This window comes from Lacerta agilis, chromosome 4, assembly GCF_009819535.1.
Source record: "Lacerta agilis isolate rLacAgi1 chromosome 4, rLacAgi1.pri, whole genome shotgun sequence".
Lineage (NCBI taxonomy): Eukaryota > Metazoa > Chordata > Lepidosauria > Squamata > Lacertidae > Lacerta > Lacerta agilis.
Window position 1 is genome coordinate 3,257,518 of NC_046315.1, and position 16,783 is coordinate 3,274,300.

The 16,783-nt window shown below is 47.8% G+C and overlaps 1 protein-coding gene across 2 annotated transcripts in view; it reads right to left on the reverse strand.

Annotated features, from left to right (window-relative positions):
* Positions 1 to 13,628: 13,628 nt before the first annotated feature.
* The window catches only part of CLPB (caseinolytic mitochondrial matrix peptidase chaperone subunit B), an 83,473-nt gene continuing 80,318 nt past the window's right edge, over positions 13,629 to 16,783 (reverse strand). For both annotated transcript variants that reach the window (XM_033145913.1, XM_033145911.1), the window contains exons 15-16: positions 15,571 to 15,675; positions 13,629 to 14,019 (exon numbers count right to left, since the gene is read on the reverse strand). In XM_033145913.1, coding sequence (XP_033001804.1) covers positions 13,768 to 14,019; positions 15,571 to 15,675 — 357 coding nt within the window. In that variant the 3' untranslated portion in view covers positions 13,629 to 13,767. The remainder of the gene's footprint in view (positions 14,020 to 15,570; positions 15,676 to 16,783) is intronic.

A 16,783-nucleotide genomic window follows, 5' to 3' on the forward strand; every position in this document is an offset into this window, starting at 1 on the left:
TCCTTCTTTGGAGGTCTTTAAGCAGAGGCTTGACAGCCATCTGTCAGGCATGCTTTGATGGTGTTTCCTGCTTGGCAGGGGGTTGGACTGGATGGCCCTTGGGGTCTCTTCCGATTCTATGATTCTATGATTCTATGAACCCGCTGCAATGCAGGAATCCAACCTCTGCTTAAAAACCTCCAACGAGGGAGAGCCCATCACGTTCCAACAGAGTCTGTTTCACTGTCAAGCAGCTCTGATTGTCAGAAAGTTCTTGCTGATGTTTAGTCGAAATCTCCTTTCTTGAATCCATTGGATCGAGTCCTACCCTCTGGAGCAGGTCCAAGGTTCCACATATACCGGGGTAGAATTGTATAAACTAAAATGTTTCTAAGCAGGCATCGCAAAGAGTGTAGCGAAAGTGCCTGCCTGATGTCAACAGGCAGGGAGTTCCAAAGTGTAGGTTCCAGCACACTAAATGACCAAGCTCTAAGAAGAAGAAGAAGAAGAAGAGTTTTGGATTTGATATCCCGCATTTTCACTACCCGAAGGAGTCTCAAAGCGGCTAACAATCTCCTTTCCCTTCCTCCCCCACAACAAACACTCTGTGAGGTGAGTGGGGCTGAGAGACTTCAGCGAAATGTGACTAGCCCAAGGTCACCCAGCAGCTGCATGCGGAGGAGCGGAGACGCGAACCCGGTTCACCGGATTACGAGTCTACCACTCTTAACCACACTGGCTCTCTAACAAAGGTGGAATGGGTGTTACTTGTAGCTGTGCCAGTTCTGCACCTTGAAGCTGTCGACTGGGCATGGGTAGGGTAAGGCGATCCTGCAGGTAAACTGGTCCCATGTTGTTAAGAGCTTTATTTTATTTTCTTATTTTCTAATTTTTTTCTTCCCTTTTTCTTTTTAAATTAAAATACTGCTAGAATTAGAATAAACATGTGCACCCCACCACCGAGACCATTCCATTGTAACTATCCAACCTTCCAAAACTTCACCACCGCTTGCGATGGTTTGGCCCCTTTCCGTTTTAACAGTACAAATTCTACAATTCCTGCCCTCCCTTCCCAGGTGGGCGGTGTTTGCGGCACCGGGCGGGATCACCTGGTCAGGTTCCACCCCCCCTGGCTCAGGTCGGCCCTTGGCCTGCCTCCGGCCAGGATGGACAAAGGACAGAGGCCGGGGGCGGGGTCAAGGGCCAGGTAAAAGCGGCAGAGCCGCCCAGATTTCCTCCTTTTCGGTTTCTACAAACACCCTCCATACCTCCTCAGAATCATTTCTCCTGCGTATTCCCCCGTCTTACCTTAATGGCGCATGTTAATTTATCCTTAATAGCTATACCCCACACCTCTTTATACCGTCCTTCCGTTTTATATTCTGCTTGCCCCTTCCACTTCCTAGCTATAACAACTCGTGCAGCTGTCAATAAATTTGTGAGCGAGTCCTTCATAGCCTGCGAACCTTCCACCCCGTCGTAAATTGATGATAATGCTACCTCTGGACTTTTGGTCAGCTTTAACCCAGTGATTTCTGTTAGCTCCTTAAACACCCTTTGCCAAAAAATAAACAAAAATGTACATATTTACACCCCACCCCCACCACATGTGAAGATAATTCCCTGTTTCCTGGCATCCCCTCCAACATAACACCGAATATTGTTAATGGCTTTCTATACTAATAGTGACACCTAGACCTTAGCCTGTTGGAAATTGGCAACCAATGCAGATCTCTGAGCCGTGGGTGACAAGGTCTCACTCCTGTCAGCAATTGCTCTGCAGCATTCTGCACCAAGTGCAGTTACTGGATCAGGTACAAGGGAGACTCCACATATATTGAATTGCAGTAATTTGGTCTTGGAATAACCAACACAAGAACTACCGTGGCCGGGCTTTCCCATCCAGGAATGAACGTAGCTCATAGCTGTCAAGTTTCGGATTTGGAAATAAGGGATCAGCACCCTCACCTGTCCCAGGGATAGTCTACGGTTCTCAGGGACACAGTCCACGCCGCGGTAATCCCCCCAGGCTACAAATTAATTTACACCAGGAAAGAGCTCACAGGAAAGAGAAATCAGGGCAGAGAAAAGAAAGCACTTATTCACGCTGCACACGGTTAACCTCTGGAACTCCCTGCCACAGGGAGCAGCGATGGCCACCAACTTGGATGGCTTTAGAAAAGGATTAGGCAAATTCATGCAGGAGGAGAGGACCACTGATGGCTTCTGGCCAGGTTAGCTCTGCTCTGCCTCCAGTTAGGGGCAGCAATGCTTAATCGGAGCACCTGTTGCCCAGAAACATTCGTCTATTTTATCTTCTTCTTTATATATCTGTCTGTCTGTTTGTTATTAGGTATTTATATTCCACCTTTTTTTCCAAGGAGCTCCCTGGTCCCAGTCCTCATTTAATCCCCACAACAGTCCTGTGAGGTAGACAGGAAGGCAGGCAGGGCTGAGAAAGGCAGGGACCCAAGGAGTCCCCGGCCTCCAACTCTCCTTCCCGGAAATAAGGGAAATTCAAGGGATATCAACAATAAGGGATGGCAGCGGGAAACGGCTTGGAATAAGGGAGTTTCCCGCAAAAAAGGGAGACTTGACAGCTATGATGTAGCTGTCTTACCAACTGCAGATGTCTCTCCCCTTTGCAAATTCAGTAATCTGATCAGGGAATGCATAAGCCGTGTATTCTGCCCAGCTTGGTGTCGTGCAGCGGATTCTCACAACGACATGGCTTTTATTCCCTTCTCCTTTTATTTTTACCCAAATAAACACCCCTTCCCTGCGTGCAAAGCGCATGGATTTCCTTGCATGTGGCTGCTTCTTCTGCACATGATGTTCCTTCTCCTTCTGGCTTCTTTTGACTACGTTATACCCTTCAAACCCTGCATGGGAGCCACATATCTTTTAACAACAGGTATCAGTAAAGCCTATCAAATCACATTTGCCTTCCCGCGTTAAGAATTTGAGTTTCTGAGTCGCATGCTCCTCTGATGTTTCCAGTGCCAACCCACTGGGCATCAGGAAGGGGTCCGGTGGGCCGCTTAGAAGGTGACTGGGGGCCACACAATGCTCCCATGTGGACAAGATAGATCTTTGGTCTGGGTTCAGCAGAGGATGGACAGCTTTCAGTCTCAGGAGAAGTGCAACGGATTGGGGGGTGCGCATGGTTTAGGCATCTAGAAAAACCAGGCTCAGTGCTTGAGGTTTAGGGAATGAAATCCATATTTTGCTTAACAGAGAGAGCTAAGATTTAACCTGTTGTGGGGAGGAAGCAGGTTTGAAAGCGAATGGAAAAAGGACCAACAGCTGGAGTGTTCATGCCACTGATATTTCCCCCCCCCCAAAATATTGTTATTTATTGGGTATATTGTTCAATGCTGAGTCATGCTTCGGGATGGGGGGGGCGGTGGCAGTGTTGATGGGCACAAGAGAGAGAGAGAGAGAGTAATAAAGACAGCAAGGTCACCCCAAACAGCAACAAAGGGGAGAGGAAAGTAGAGAAGGGAAGGAGGGAAAGGAAATAGAAGGAAGAAAGAAGGAAACCGGCGGAGGAGGAAAAGGGGGAAAGCAGATCAAGAGGAAGGAAGAAATGGGGAAAATGGGAGGTAAGATGGAAGGAAGAAAACAAGCAGCGAGGACACAAACAGCCCAGGAGAAAGGAGGGGGGGGCAGGGAAGCAATAACCAAAGGGCAGGGGCCACAACAGAGAAGGCCTCACTTGTCACCCTCTCAGGCCTTTTAAAAAACTGGGGGGTTTTAAAATTGCAAATGAAAGAAAGAAAGAAAGAAAGAAAGAAAGAAAGAAAGAAAGAAAGAAAGAATAAACCATGAAGAAAAGAAAGACATATCAGCAAACATTAACAACACATTAAGGGACGCAGGTGGGGCTGTGGGTTAAACCAGAGAGCCTTGGGCTTGCCGATCAGAAGGTCAGCAGTTCGAATCCCCACGACGGGGTGAGCTCCCATTGCTCGGTCCCAGCTCCTGCCCACCTAGCAGTTCGAAAGCACCTCAAAGTGCAAGTTGATAAATAGGTACCGCTCCGGCGGGAAGGTAAACGGCGTTTCCGTGCGCTGCTCTGGTTCACCAGAAGCGGCTTAGTCATGCTGGCCACTTTTCCCCCATCTGGGAAAAAGGCAGAATAATAATAATAATAATAATAATAATAATAATAATAATAATAATGGCACTGGTTGGCCGCAGTGAGAGCAGGCGGCCGCACAGGGTGAACCAGTGGCCTGATCCAACAGGCTATTTTCTATTTTACAGGAGGGGAGAGGGCTCTTGTGCTTGGATCCTGCTTGCAGGGTTCCCATGCTGGGCCTCTGGTTGGCTGGCTGCTGTGAGAACAGGATGCCAGTCTAGACGGGCCGTTGGTCCGATCCAGCAGGCGTTCCCTCGCGTTCCCACGTTCCACCCAAGCGGCTTTGCGCTGCAGGATGCAAGCTTTGGCCGGACCTTTGCCGAGCTCCATCTCGGACCCTCCTCCTCCTCCTCCTCCTCCTCCTCCACCTGCCAGCGTGGCATTATTTGCTCTAGACGCAGATGAAGCCGCCTGGGCGAGGATGAGGCCAGGACGACGACGACGTGGGACCACCCCAGCCCTCAGCTCTGCAGCCCCTTCTGGTAGTGGGAGCCTGCATGGGCCTAATTGAATTACCGTCCCCGGCACGGGGCTGAAGGCTGCTGGTAATTGAATTTCTGCTGTCACAGGCTACTGTTTCTCTCCTCCAGCCTCTGCCTGGGTTTTTATTGTTCCTTGGTTTGACTGCGATGGCACATTTATTTGATCTGTCACAGGCAGCCCTTTCACCCTCGCCAGTTTGCTTAAAGGCACGCCGCCTCGGCCTGCTTTCCTCCTGGCCCCCCCACCCCCCCGCCTCCCAGCTAAACACAATTAAAACAAATCGGGGTGAAAGTGTTGTGCTTCAGCCCCTGTCCCTTGTGTATAAGCGAGCGGGTCCCCTTCTTACCTGGGGGCTTTTTTGCAAGCCAGGAACAATCCTGGATCGGACTGGGGAGGATTGGGAATGTACCCAGGACACAATGGCAGAGCTGGGAGGGGCCCCCAAGAGTCATCTAGCCCAACTCCCTGCAGATAATCACAGTTTTTAAAGGTGGGGAGGGCCCTTTCCCAACTTAGGAGCTTTGGGGTAGTGCTGGCGGGCGGATCAGGACGGTGTGGGCTCAAGCTGGGGGGCACTTCCGTGCACAAGGGGGGGCTTCATTTCGAGAGGGCATGCGCCCCACTTTAATTATGATGCTAAAGTGACTGGCACTGGGGGAAAAGGGTGCTTGACAATGTCGCTCTGAATTTGCCAGGTCCGTGTACAAAGTATGCACTGCGCATGATCAAGATTCCCAAACAATGGAAATTCAATAAGACCTTTTATAGCCTCATTTGGGAGAAGGGAGCTGGGTATTCTCTCTCTCTCTCTCTCTCTCTCTCTCTCTCTCTCTCTCTCTCACACACACACACACACACAGAGAGAGAGATATGTGATTAGCAGGCTGAAGTTCTTATCTGTATCCATGCGCTTTGTGCCACCACCCAGATGCTGAACACTGAGAGCCAAGCATATGCCAGGCAGTGTAGTACAGCGGTAACTTGGTTCTCAAACTTAATCCATTCCAGAAGTCCGTTCCAAACCAAAGCGTTCAAAAACCAAGGCGCGCTTTCCCATAGAAAGTAATGCAAAACGAATTAATCCACCCCAGACTTTAAAAAAAACCCCAAAACAGCAATTTAACATGGATTTTACTATCTAACGAGACCACTGAACCATAAAATGAAAGCAATAAACAATGTACTGTACTATAAAATAAATAAAACACCAGATGATAAAAATTAAAAATTATTATTTTTTCTTACCTGCACGGAAGATAGTCATTGTTTATATATGGGGGGGGGCTTTAATCCATTTCCGCAGCCAATCAATCGATCAGTAGCTGAACTGGGTTCCACACAGTCACAGAAACAAATTAACTGAAAAAGCCTCAAAAACAAAAACGCAAGATAAATGGCAAAAACAAAAGTGCCAAACTTAATCCGTTCCGGAAGTCCGTTTGACTTCCGAAACGTTTGAAAACCAAGGCGTAGCTTCTGATTGGTGCAGGTGCCCCGGAAACAATAACCGACAGCCGCGTCAGACGTTTGGCTTCTGAAAAACGTTTGAAAACTTCTGGGTTTTCGGCGTTTGAATACCAAGGCGTTTGAGAACCAAGGTACCACTGTAGTTAGAGCGTCGGACACCAGGGCCTGGGAGACCAGGGTTCAAATCCCCCGCTCACTGGGTATGACCATGGGGGCCATTCGCTGCCTCTCAGCCTTGCCTACCTCGCAGGGCTCTTGTGGGGATAAAACAGGGATCTGGGAGAAAGAGATATGTATGTCCCATTGTGCTCCGTGGAGGAAAAAAAAGAAGGAATATAAACAATCAATCAATCAATCAATCAATCAATATCCTTTCATTCATTCATGCATCCCCCTCCCTGGATAGCAGGTGAGTGATCTGCAGGCCACTCTGGGGCAGCTGTGATATAGGAGGCTAGGCACACATTTTGGACAGTCCCATTTTCCACAATTTTTGTTGTTGTTGTTGTTCAGTCGTTCCGTCGTGTCCGACTCTTCGTGACCCCACGGACCAGAGCACGCCAGGCACTCCTATCCTTCACTGCCTCTCGCAGTTTGGCCAAACTCATGTTAGTAGCTTCGAGAACACTGTCCAACCATCTCATCCTCTGTCGTCCCCTTCTCCTTGCGCCCTCCATCTTTCCCAACATCAGGGTCTTTTCTAGGGAGTCTTCTCTTCTCATGAGGTGGCCAAAGTACTGGAGCCTCAACTTCAGGATCTGTCCTTCTAGTGAGCACTCAGGGCTGATTTCTTTAAGGATGGATAGGTTTGATCTTCTTGCAGTCCATGGGACTCTCAAGAGTCTCCTCCAGCACCAGAATTCAAAAGCATCAATTCTTCGGCGATCGGCCTTCTTGATGGTCCAGCTCTCACTTCCGTACATCACTACTGGGAAAACCATAGCTTTAACTATACGGACCTTTGTCGGCAAGGTGATGTCTCTGCTTTTTAAGATGCTGTCTAGGTTTGTCATTGCTTTTCTCCCAAGAAGCAGGCGTCTTCTAATTTCGTGCCTGCTGTCACCATCTGCAGTGATCGTGGAACCCAAGAAAGTGAAATCTCTCACTGCCTCCATTTCTTCCACAATACTGTCATTTAAATATTTATAATGATGATGATGATGCTCCTTAATACTAAGACAGTCTCTAAGCAGTTTATAAAAGCTTATTTAATGAAACTGAGAAACTTTGATAGAATATAATCCATGGAAAGCAATACAATGCGATTCAAAAACTACATTCCAAAAGTGTAAGGATTTACCCTACTCGCAAGAACGTCCTGCCCAGATTCTGTCTTCCACCTTGAGATGGGAAGATCAGTTTCAAGCTGTTTCAAGGCAAAGGGGGGGCAGAGGGGGGTAGGAGGTGCACGTGACTATCAGGCCTTGGAAAGCTGGATGAAGTCCATCCCTTTTCTCGAATTAATTAAAATAATTTCACTTGGATTTTGAATACATGTGCAATTTAATTGTTCCCGTTTTGAATTTTGTTGGGTTATTATCTTCCTTAGCGGGTCATGCAACCTGCTGTTCTGAACAGTGCTTTTTATAGAGTAGGGGGTGTTGGGGAGGAGTGTTTATGGAACCGAGAGGGGAGGGGTGGCCCCCAAAGGTTTGGGCACCGCTGGGTTGGAAAGGAGAAGAAGAGGAAGAGAAGAAGAGTTTGGATTTGATATCCCGCTTTATCACTACCCGAAGGAGTCTCAAAGCGGCTCACATTCTCCTTTCACTTCCCTCCCCCACAACAAACACTCTGTGAGGTGAGTGGGGCCCGAGAGACTTCAAAGAAGTGTGACTAGCCCAAGGTCACCCAGCAGCTGCATGTGGAGGAGCGGAGATGCGAACCCGATTCACCAGATTATGAGTTTACCGCTCTTAACCACTGCACCACTACTGCTCTGTCTCCTCTAAGGTGAGAATTGCAAGATAGGAGGGAATGCAAGGCTCTAAGCTGTCAACGCTTGAGCCTCCTCATCACAGCAGACAGCAGGATGAGGCCGCAGAGGTCCTTGTCGCTTTGGAGCAGCAGAGAGGAATCTTCTGCCTTTCGCCCATTTCCCATCTGGTCCACGAGGGTCAAACCAAGAACATTCTGCCAAAAACATTATTCAGACAAGTCTACCCAGATGTTTAGAAAGTTGATGCACGTTTTCATCTGTTTCTAAGTCTGTTGTTGTTTAACTTTTCAAAAAGTCTTAAAATTATAGTTGCTGATTCTTCTTATTGATAATGTCTATTGCTTCATCTTTTTCGTAAACCGCTTTGAGGGTTTTCAAAACCAAGTGTATAAATTTCATAAATAGATGCATAATCGTACTCCAGTAAGAGATGGGAACTGAAGCACCAAGAATGAGTGCATTTGTGGCTTTCTTACTAAATGTAATTTTATTAATCAAACCAAGCGGTGTTAAGGTGCAGTTCAAAAACCAAAGTGCTTCCAGGTGGGTTTACAAATCAAAGGTGCAGGGAATGGAAGGACTAGGGTGGGGAGAGGAGAGGCTGAAGGCGTGAAGTCTGTCACTTTTAAACCTTAAGGAAGGAGAGCTGTGATCAGAAGCACGAGGCTTTGGATCAGGCTCCTCAACCTTGGCCCTCCAGATGTTTTTTGCCTACAACTCCCATGACCCCTAGCTAGCAGGACCAGTGGTCAGGGATGATGGGAATTGTAGTCTCAAAACATGTGGAGGGCCGAGGTTGAGGAAGCCTGCTCTGGATCCTTCCAAATTCTGCACCAAGAAAAGGCTGATTCTGCGAGCTGAATAATTTGAACATGCCTAGCAAATTTGGCCTCTTTGCTCTAGCCTCTGTTGGCCACAAAAAGGCAGGGCCATTGGCCTGATCCAGCAAGCTCTGCTTATGTCCTTATGTCTTGTTTGTCCAACGTGGCTCAGGTGAGTGGGTGCCCTATGCAGAGAACAGGCATGCTGCCAACGTGGCTTGCAAAGAGCTCAGGATGATTCACACTGCCTCCCACAACGTCTAACCCCCTGCGTGGAGAAGCGTGGAAATGGGGCAGAGGTTGACTTCTCCTCATTGCTCTGAGTGCAGAGGTATGTTTTGAGACAACTTTTGCAAGCCGATGTACTCAAAAGGCTCCTTGGAGAACCCGTCCCAGGGAGCCAAAGGCTGTGGGGGAGCCACGCCAGGAAGTCTGGGTGCAAGAGCACCCCACCCCACCCCCAAGAGCCACTCCCTTTGCAAAGCAGGGTCCAAAACTCTCATCTCCCCACTTTCCCCCTGCTGCGAATGAAATCGCTGACAAGGCTGACAAATCTGTTATCCTTCCGCTCAGCTTAATGAGACTGATTCTCAGCCCTGCGAGCTACGGTTGCTCCACGAAATAAATAAGAAATGCAGAACACTTTTGGAGTGCTAAAACTGATAAATAATCATCATCATCATAATAAAGGTATTCCTACCCTGGTTCCTGTTCTCAATCCTCCGGCTGTAATTAGATTAGCAGCCAAACCTCGAGGCAAACTCAATCAATGGGGCTGAAGCTCTGCATGCTTATCAGAGTTATATATATGCTCACTGGCGATCAATCGATCAATCTGCACCCGTGGCATCTTCGCATCGCCAGCTTCTTGTGCAAAAGCTGGCACGGTCCACAGCTGGGCCCTGGGCCCATCCCCAGGGAGCGTTGTCTGCGGCTGGGGAGCGAAAACAAACAACAGTATCGCCACTGTACAAATCTATGGGGAGGTCGTACTTGGGATACGGTGTGAAGTTCTTGTCGCCACACCTCTGAAAGGATATTGCAGAGTTGGAAAAGGTTAAGAGAAGTTTAAGAGAAGTAATGTATGGAAGTGAGAGCTGGACCATAAAGAAGACTGATCGCTGAAGAATTGATGCTTTTGAATTATGGTGCTGGAGGAGACTCTTGAGAGTCCCATGGACTGCAAAAAGATCAAACCTATCCATTCTCAAAGAAATCAGCCCTGAGTGCTCACTGGAAGGGCAGATCCTGAAGTTGAGGCTCCAGTACTTTGGCCACCTCATGAGAAGAGAAGACTCCTTGGAAAAGACCCTGATGTTGGGAAAGATGGAGGGCACAAGGAGAAGGGGACAACAGAGGATGAGATGGTTGGACAGTGTTCTCGAAGCGACTAACATGAGTCTGACCAAACTGCAGGAGGCAGTGGAGGATAGGGGTGCCTGGCGTGCTCTGGTCCGTGGGGTCACGAAGAGTTGGACACGACTGAACAAAAATAACAAGAGAAGGACAACTGAAATGATCAGGGGGTGGAGTGAACTCCCCATGAGGAAAGGCTTTTCCTATGAGGGGAAAAGGCACTTAAGGGGAAACAGGGAAATGATCGAGGTCTGCAAGATTGTACATGGCGTGGAGAGGCCTTTTCCTCCCTCTCTCTTAATATTAGAGCCCAGAGAGGCCATTAAAGGATGCTTGAATGTTGGAACAGGCATGACGGACAAAAACAAGTAGTTCTCCACACAGTGCATAGTTAAGTTATGGAGATTGCTCCCACGAAATGCAGTGATGCCCACCAACATGGATGGCTTTACGAACTCCTGGATGAGAGGGCTTTCAATGGCTACCAGCCAGGATGACTAAGTTCCACCTCCACTGCTGGGGAAGTCAATGCCTCTGAATACCACTTAGGGTGGGGCCCACAGGTAACGAGAGCGTTGCTGTTGTGCTCAGGTCCTGTTTGCGGGTTTCTTTCAAGGCGGCATCTGTTTGGCCGCTGTGAGAGCTCAAAGCTGGGTCTGATCCGGTAGCTAGGCTCCTCTTACATTCTTGTTTCGGTAAAGAGGAACTACCGTATTTTTCGCTCCATAGGGCGCACCTCATTTTTAGAGGAGGAAACAAGAAAAAAAACATTTTTCTGGTTTTCCTCCTCTAAAAGCCCTGTTTTTTGAGGATCAGCTAAACGTTTTGCAGCTTTTTTTTGCAAAGGGAAAAGCCCTGTGTTTGTTTTTTTTGAGGATCAGCTAAGTTTTGCAGCTTTTTTTGCAAAGGGAAAAGCCCTGTTTTTTTTTTAGTATCAGCTAAAAGTTTTGCAGCTTTTTTGCAAAGTTGAAAAGCCCTGGTTTTTTTTTGAGGATCAGCTAAAATTTTTGCAGTTTTTTTGCAAAGGGAGAAAAGCAAAGCTCCTTTTGCAAAGGGGGAAAAGCAAAGAGGAAAAGCCCCATTTTCATGGGGTTCAACTCACATTTCTGCAGCTTCTGAAGGAAAGGGAGCCATTTCTACAGTTTCCAGACAGATAATCTAATCAGCCAGTCCCATGTCGCTGGGGAAACAAACAACCTCCCTCTGCAGCACATTCAACAAAGGAGGGCGGGGCTGAAAGGGAGCTGGGACTCTTATCTCTCTCCCGATCTCTTGCTGTTCAGCTGCTGAGCGGGGTCCTTTCAACACCCGCTTTTCTCTTTGTAAAATAAAAAGCACAATCTGCTTTTGGCCCCTGGGCAATTCAGCTCCAGGGACCACCATTCGCTCCATAAGACGCACAGATATTTCCCCTTAATTTTCAGGAGGGAAAGTGCGTCTTATGGAGCGAAAAATACAATAAATATCCCACCCAACGTTTTGCAGTTTGAATCAAAGAACTGTAGCATTGAAAGGGACCCCAAGCGTCATCTGGTTCAACCAGGAATCATAGCCAATTCCTGGCCACTGGCTTCCTCTTCAACTTTACTCCTCCCCGCTTTAAACCATGGCAGGGTGCACAATATTCCCTACTCTTTTAGGAAACTAAATCAATTCCAGAGCAGCAAACAATCCCACGAGGAGCAGGAAGCACATGTTTGGGAAGGGCAAAAAAGACCTGTCTTGCAGCTTTGGAGAGCTGCGCCCCATCGTGATGTTTTGGGCGTGTTTCTTGGCTTTGGTGAGCTCCAGGTTCCTTGCCATGGGAGCCACCGGCCCCTTGGCAGGCAGAGAAGAGAACAAAGCGTTAAGTCAGAGAACAGAACTGCCCCACCACCGTAACAAGGAACAGTGATGGAGTGTGAGGTTGTTTGGAGCTTTCGGTGTTAAAGAAGCTCAACAGTTCGCTCCTCCCACAGGGATGAGGATGTGTCACAACATCCGGGTTATCTGCTGTATGCGATATCTTTGTGATTTATGTGACGCACCGTTTATTTTCTGGTCAGTCTTACTTTCGGTTCTGAACCGGAGAGACCGGAGCGATGATGGCCTCCCATTCTCCGGGAAAGTGGCTATGATTTATATGCATGTAATAAAACATACTTTGCTTTGAAACAACCCAGACTTTGTGGGAGTTTAATTGCTGGCACGAAAGGTACACACACCGTTGCGCAAGAAGAAGTAAGAAGTTTGAACAAACTCTGCTAAAGCACTGGAGAAGCAGGAGAACGCAGAAGGAAGCGTTGCTGGACACCACTCCAAGTGCTAAACTGGTTTTAAGGCTTTTCCAGTTAAAACCAAAAGCCCCACATGGAGGTAGACCCTTAAGGGAGAAAAGGCAGAAGGCATAATTCAGCAGGGTGTTCTTCTGAACAAACCGCAACGCAACGCAACTTTGTGTTGGTTAGGACCCCCCCCCCCAAACCTGGAGAACTGCGTCCGGTTCTGGGCACCACAGTTTAAGAAGGGTGTTGCAAGAGGAGGGTGACTGAGATGGCCGAGGGTCTGGAAACCAAGCCTTATGAGGAATGGTTGAGGGAGCTGGGGATGCTTAGCCTGCAGGGGAGAAGACTGGGAGGTGATATGACATCCATCTTTGAATCTCTGAAGGACTGCCAACATGGAGCAAGCTTGTTTTCTCCTGCTCCGGAGGCAGGACTCGAAACAATGGATTCAAGAAAGGAGATTGCAACTAAACATCAGGAAGAACTTTCTGCAAGTAGGAGAGGCTCGATGGTGGAACAGACTCCCTTGGAAAGTGATGGACTCTCCTTTTTTTGTAGTTCTTAAGCAAAGGTTGGATGGCCGTGTGTCAGTGATTCTTTAGATGTGATTCCTGCATTGCAGGGGGGTTGGACTAGATGACCCTTAGGAGGCTTTTCCACTCTGCAATTCTAGGAGTCCACAAACTGTCGACCTGCACAGCTCCCATGCATTTCAGCCAAGCATGTGCAGGAGGTCCCCCCCCCCCCAAACGCCGAAGATGAACAGAAGAAGAGAGGAGATCGCTTGGTATCCATTTACATTTATTGCAATAACTTAAAAGAGATCTGGTTGGTGCCCAGGTGGCTGGAAAAACCCCACACCCAGCACCTTCGCAGTGTCATAACCTTGGTGAGCGTCTGAAAAAGTCACCTTTTGAGACCTGAATCGGCACCCAACACAGTTTGCAGCATCACTTTTGGGGCTGGAGGGAGGCAGGCACAGCAGCTCGCTTGGAACAAGGAAGTTCGTGCTTATTTCCCCTGAGAAACCCTGCCCCACCCAAAGCACAAACCTCTCACCCTCGCAAACAGCTCTGCGGGGCAGCTGGCTGGACCCGACCATCGATTTTTGCACAGGGCAGCCCTGTCTCAACAAGGCTGTAGCAGTGATCTGAGCTATAAGGATCTCTCTTTCTCTCTCTCTCTCCCAGCTAAGCTCTGATCTCCAGAGAAACCCGGGTTCCCGAAACCACCTTTCCTTACTCCTCCGTCTACATATCATGATTGTTTTATTACTGACCACAAAACCTGAAGCTCCGCAGGGGGCACCCCACGGGCCTATAAAGTATAGGACATCTCGTCGGGAGCCAGCGGGGCCTGAATGTCCAGCTTCCGGCTTTTGCTGTCCTTCTCAACTATCTCCAGCCGCAGCGTGGGGCCCTTCCTCTGGCCCTCCGCGGGGGAAGAGCTGCCCTTGGCTTTCAGGAGCCGCTTGTCCGAGTCGTCCACCGTGATGCGCAAGGTACAACCGCGGGGCAGGAGGTCCTGCTCGTAGGCGGCGGCGAGCTGGTTCACAACTCGGCGCTCAACCTGGGGAGCAGGGACAGAGAAGAACCATGCAGTAATGAGAAAAAGTTCTGGATCAAGAACACAGACCCAGGTTCAAATCCCACACGTAGCTGGGAAGCTCCCTGAGGATGTCCTGGCCTACTTCCTACCTTCCAGCCTAACCTCCCTCACAGGGTTGTTGTGAGGGGAGAGGGGAGCTGCCTTGAGCTCTTTTAAGAAAAGGCAGGATAGAAAATTAAATAGAAAGAAGACAAAAGTCCCTACCAGAGAGGAGTGGCAAACCAAGCTGATGGGACTATGCAGAGATGGCAAAACTGACCGGAAAACTCAGAAATCAAGAGAATAACTTGATAAAAGAATGGGGAGAGTTTGTTAAGTTATTTAGGAGACCACTGTAAGCAGAAGGAAACATTAGCATGATATTGATCTCGCTTGTAGTGTAACAATTATCATGGATAATATGGCTTGATATAAAAATTGGAGTATGGAAGAATATGCAGTAATAAATGTTTAAAAATGGATTCCATGGAGGGGGTGGGAGGAAGTCTGGAGATTTGAAGGAATCTCTTTATATGGATATGTTTTCCATTTTCTATTTGTCTATAACTTTGTATTTGTAAAACCAAATAAAAGTGACTTAAAACAATAAAAAAACACAGAAATCCAGCCTGCGTGGGCTGCCGTAAACAGAGGAAGCCTTGAGACTCGCAGACTGCACGTTCAAGAGATTGCACATCAGTGACAGGTAGGTAGCCATGTTGGTCTGCCATAGTCAAAACAAAATAAAAAAATTCCTTCCAGCAGCACCTTAGAGACCAACTAAGTTTGTTCTTGGCATGAGCTTTCGTGTGCATGCACACTTCTTCAGATCACAGATTTGGATCTGTGAGTTGGAAGGGGCCACAAAATCTTAATTTCATACAGGTGAAACTCAAAAAATTAGAGTATCGTGGAAAGGTTCATTTCTTTCAGTAATTCAACTTAAAAGGTGAAACTAATACCAATATATGAGATAGACTCATGACATGCAAAGTGAGATACGACAAGCCTTTATTTGTTATAATTGTGATGATTATGGCGTACAGCTGATGAGAACCCCAAATTAACAATTTCAACTTGGGAGTTTTCATCATCTGTACGCCATAATCATCACAATTATAACAAGCAAAGGCTTGACGTATCTCGCTTTGCATGTCATGAGTCTATCTCATATATTAAACTCCAGCAGCTAATGAAAACAATTGCTTGCATAAATGGACTTTTCCACGATATTCTAATTTTTCGAGTTTCACCTGTATATGCTTATGGGGAATGAGACCTTGGGGTTGTAGCGGATATCGCTCAATGAAGAGCTTCAGTTGCCAAAAGGGCAAATTCCATGCTTAGGGATCACTGGGACAACCGGAATGATGCGGGGATGGAGCAGCTCCCCTATGAGGCAACGTTGCAGCAGCGTTTGTGGAGCGTCTTAGTTGAGGGAGAAGGCCAGCCTTGCCACCAGATCCCTTCCGTCAGCGCTGGAAGAGGAGCAAGAGACCCCTCTGCCCCTACCTGCCCCCCATCCCCGCTCACCTCGTGCTTAATGGAGCGGGCTCCGTAGTGCAGGTTGTAGCCATCCACCAGCACGTCCATCACCTCCCTGTCCCACACTAAGGTGATGTTGTGCCTTGCCTTGGCCTGCAGGGGGAGAAAGAAGCAGCAAGTTACTGGGATCCGATGGCCACGCTTTCGCTCTCCGAAGCAGAGGCGCAGAGAGATTTCTGGGCCGGAGTCTCCTATCTATGGGAAGCAACACGCCCCCCCCCCTCGCCTGAACACTGTCCTCCACCGTGATCCTGGTGAAACGAGGACATCTTCTTAATACCACCGCGCAGAAAATCCATATGGCTGGAGAGGTTTTGCGGGTGCGGGGCTTTGCTTCTTTTTAAAAGTACTGCAATTTCCTTCCCCTGGAACAGGTGGGTAGCCGTGTTGGTCTGCCATAGTCGAAACAAAATAGAAAATTCTTTCCAGTAGCACCTTAGAGACCAACTGAGTTTGTGCTTGGTATTAGCTTTCATGTGCATGCACATGTGTATCTGAAGAAGTGTGCATGCACACGAAAGCTCATACCAAGAACAAACTCAGTTGGTCTCTAAGGTGCTACTGGAAAGAATGTTCTATTTCCTTCCCCTGGAAAACAGCTTCATCAGAGCTTACAAGAGTTAAGAAGGGAATCGGTCCTATTACAACCTACCCCGATCCCGTTAAGTGCTATATTGTGTAAATTAAGGCCATTATTACCTTAAACTTTACTTTTCCTAACCGCACACATTTGAAACGGTTTGGCATCAAATATTCATGTGAATAAAATAGGTGACGTGTGTGTGTGTGGAGTTTTCTCTCTTCACCTATTTTACTACGAGAGTCACGGCAACTGCACAAGGTCACGTTTTCCTTCATTTCTTTTTAAAATGTGAAGTTTCCACCCCCAAGGAAGTGCTACCCAAATTCTGCACTCAGAGCACATTACAAAAAAAAGAAAGAAAAGAAAAACACGTGTGGAAGATTTGTGTTGTATATCATCTTAATCTAAATGCTTATTCTGACTTCTGTTTTTCTGTCCAGAGGAGGGCAACCAAAATGGTCCAAGGCCTGGAAACGATGCCTTATGAGGAACGGCTTAGGGAGCTGGGTATGTTTAGCCTGGAGAAGAGAAAGTTAAGGGGTGATATGATAGCCATGTTCAAATATATCAAAGGATGTCATCTAGAGGAGGGAGAAAGGTTGTTTTCTGCTGCTCCAG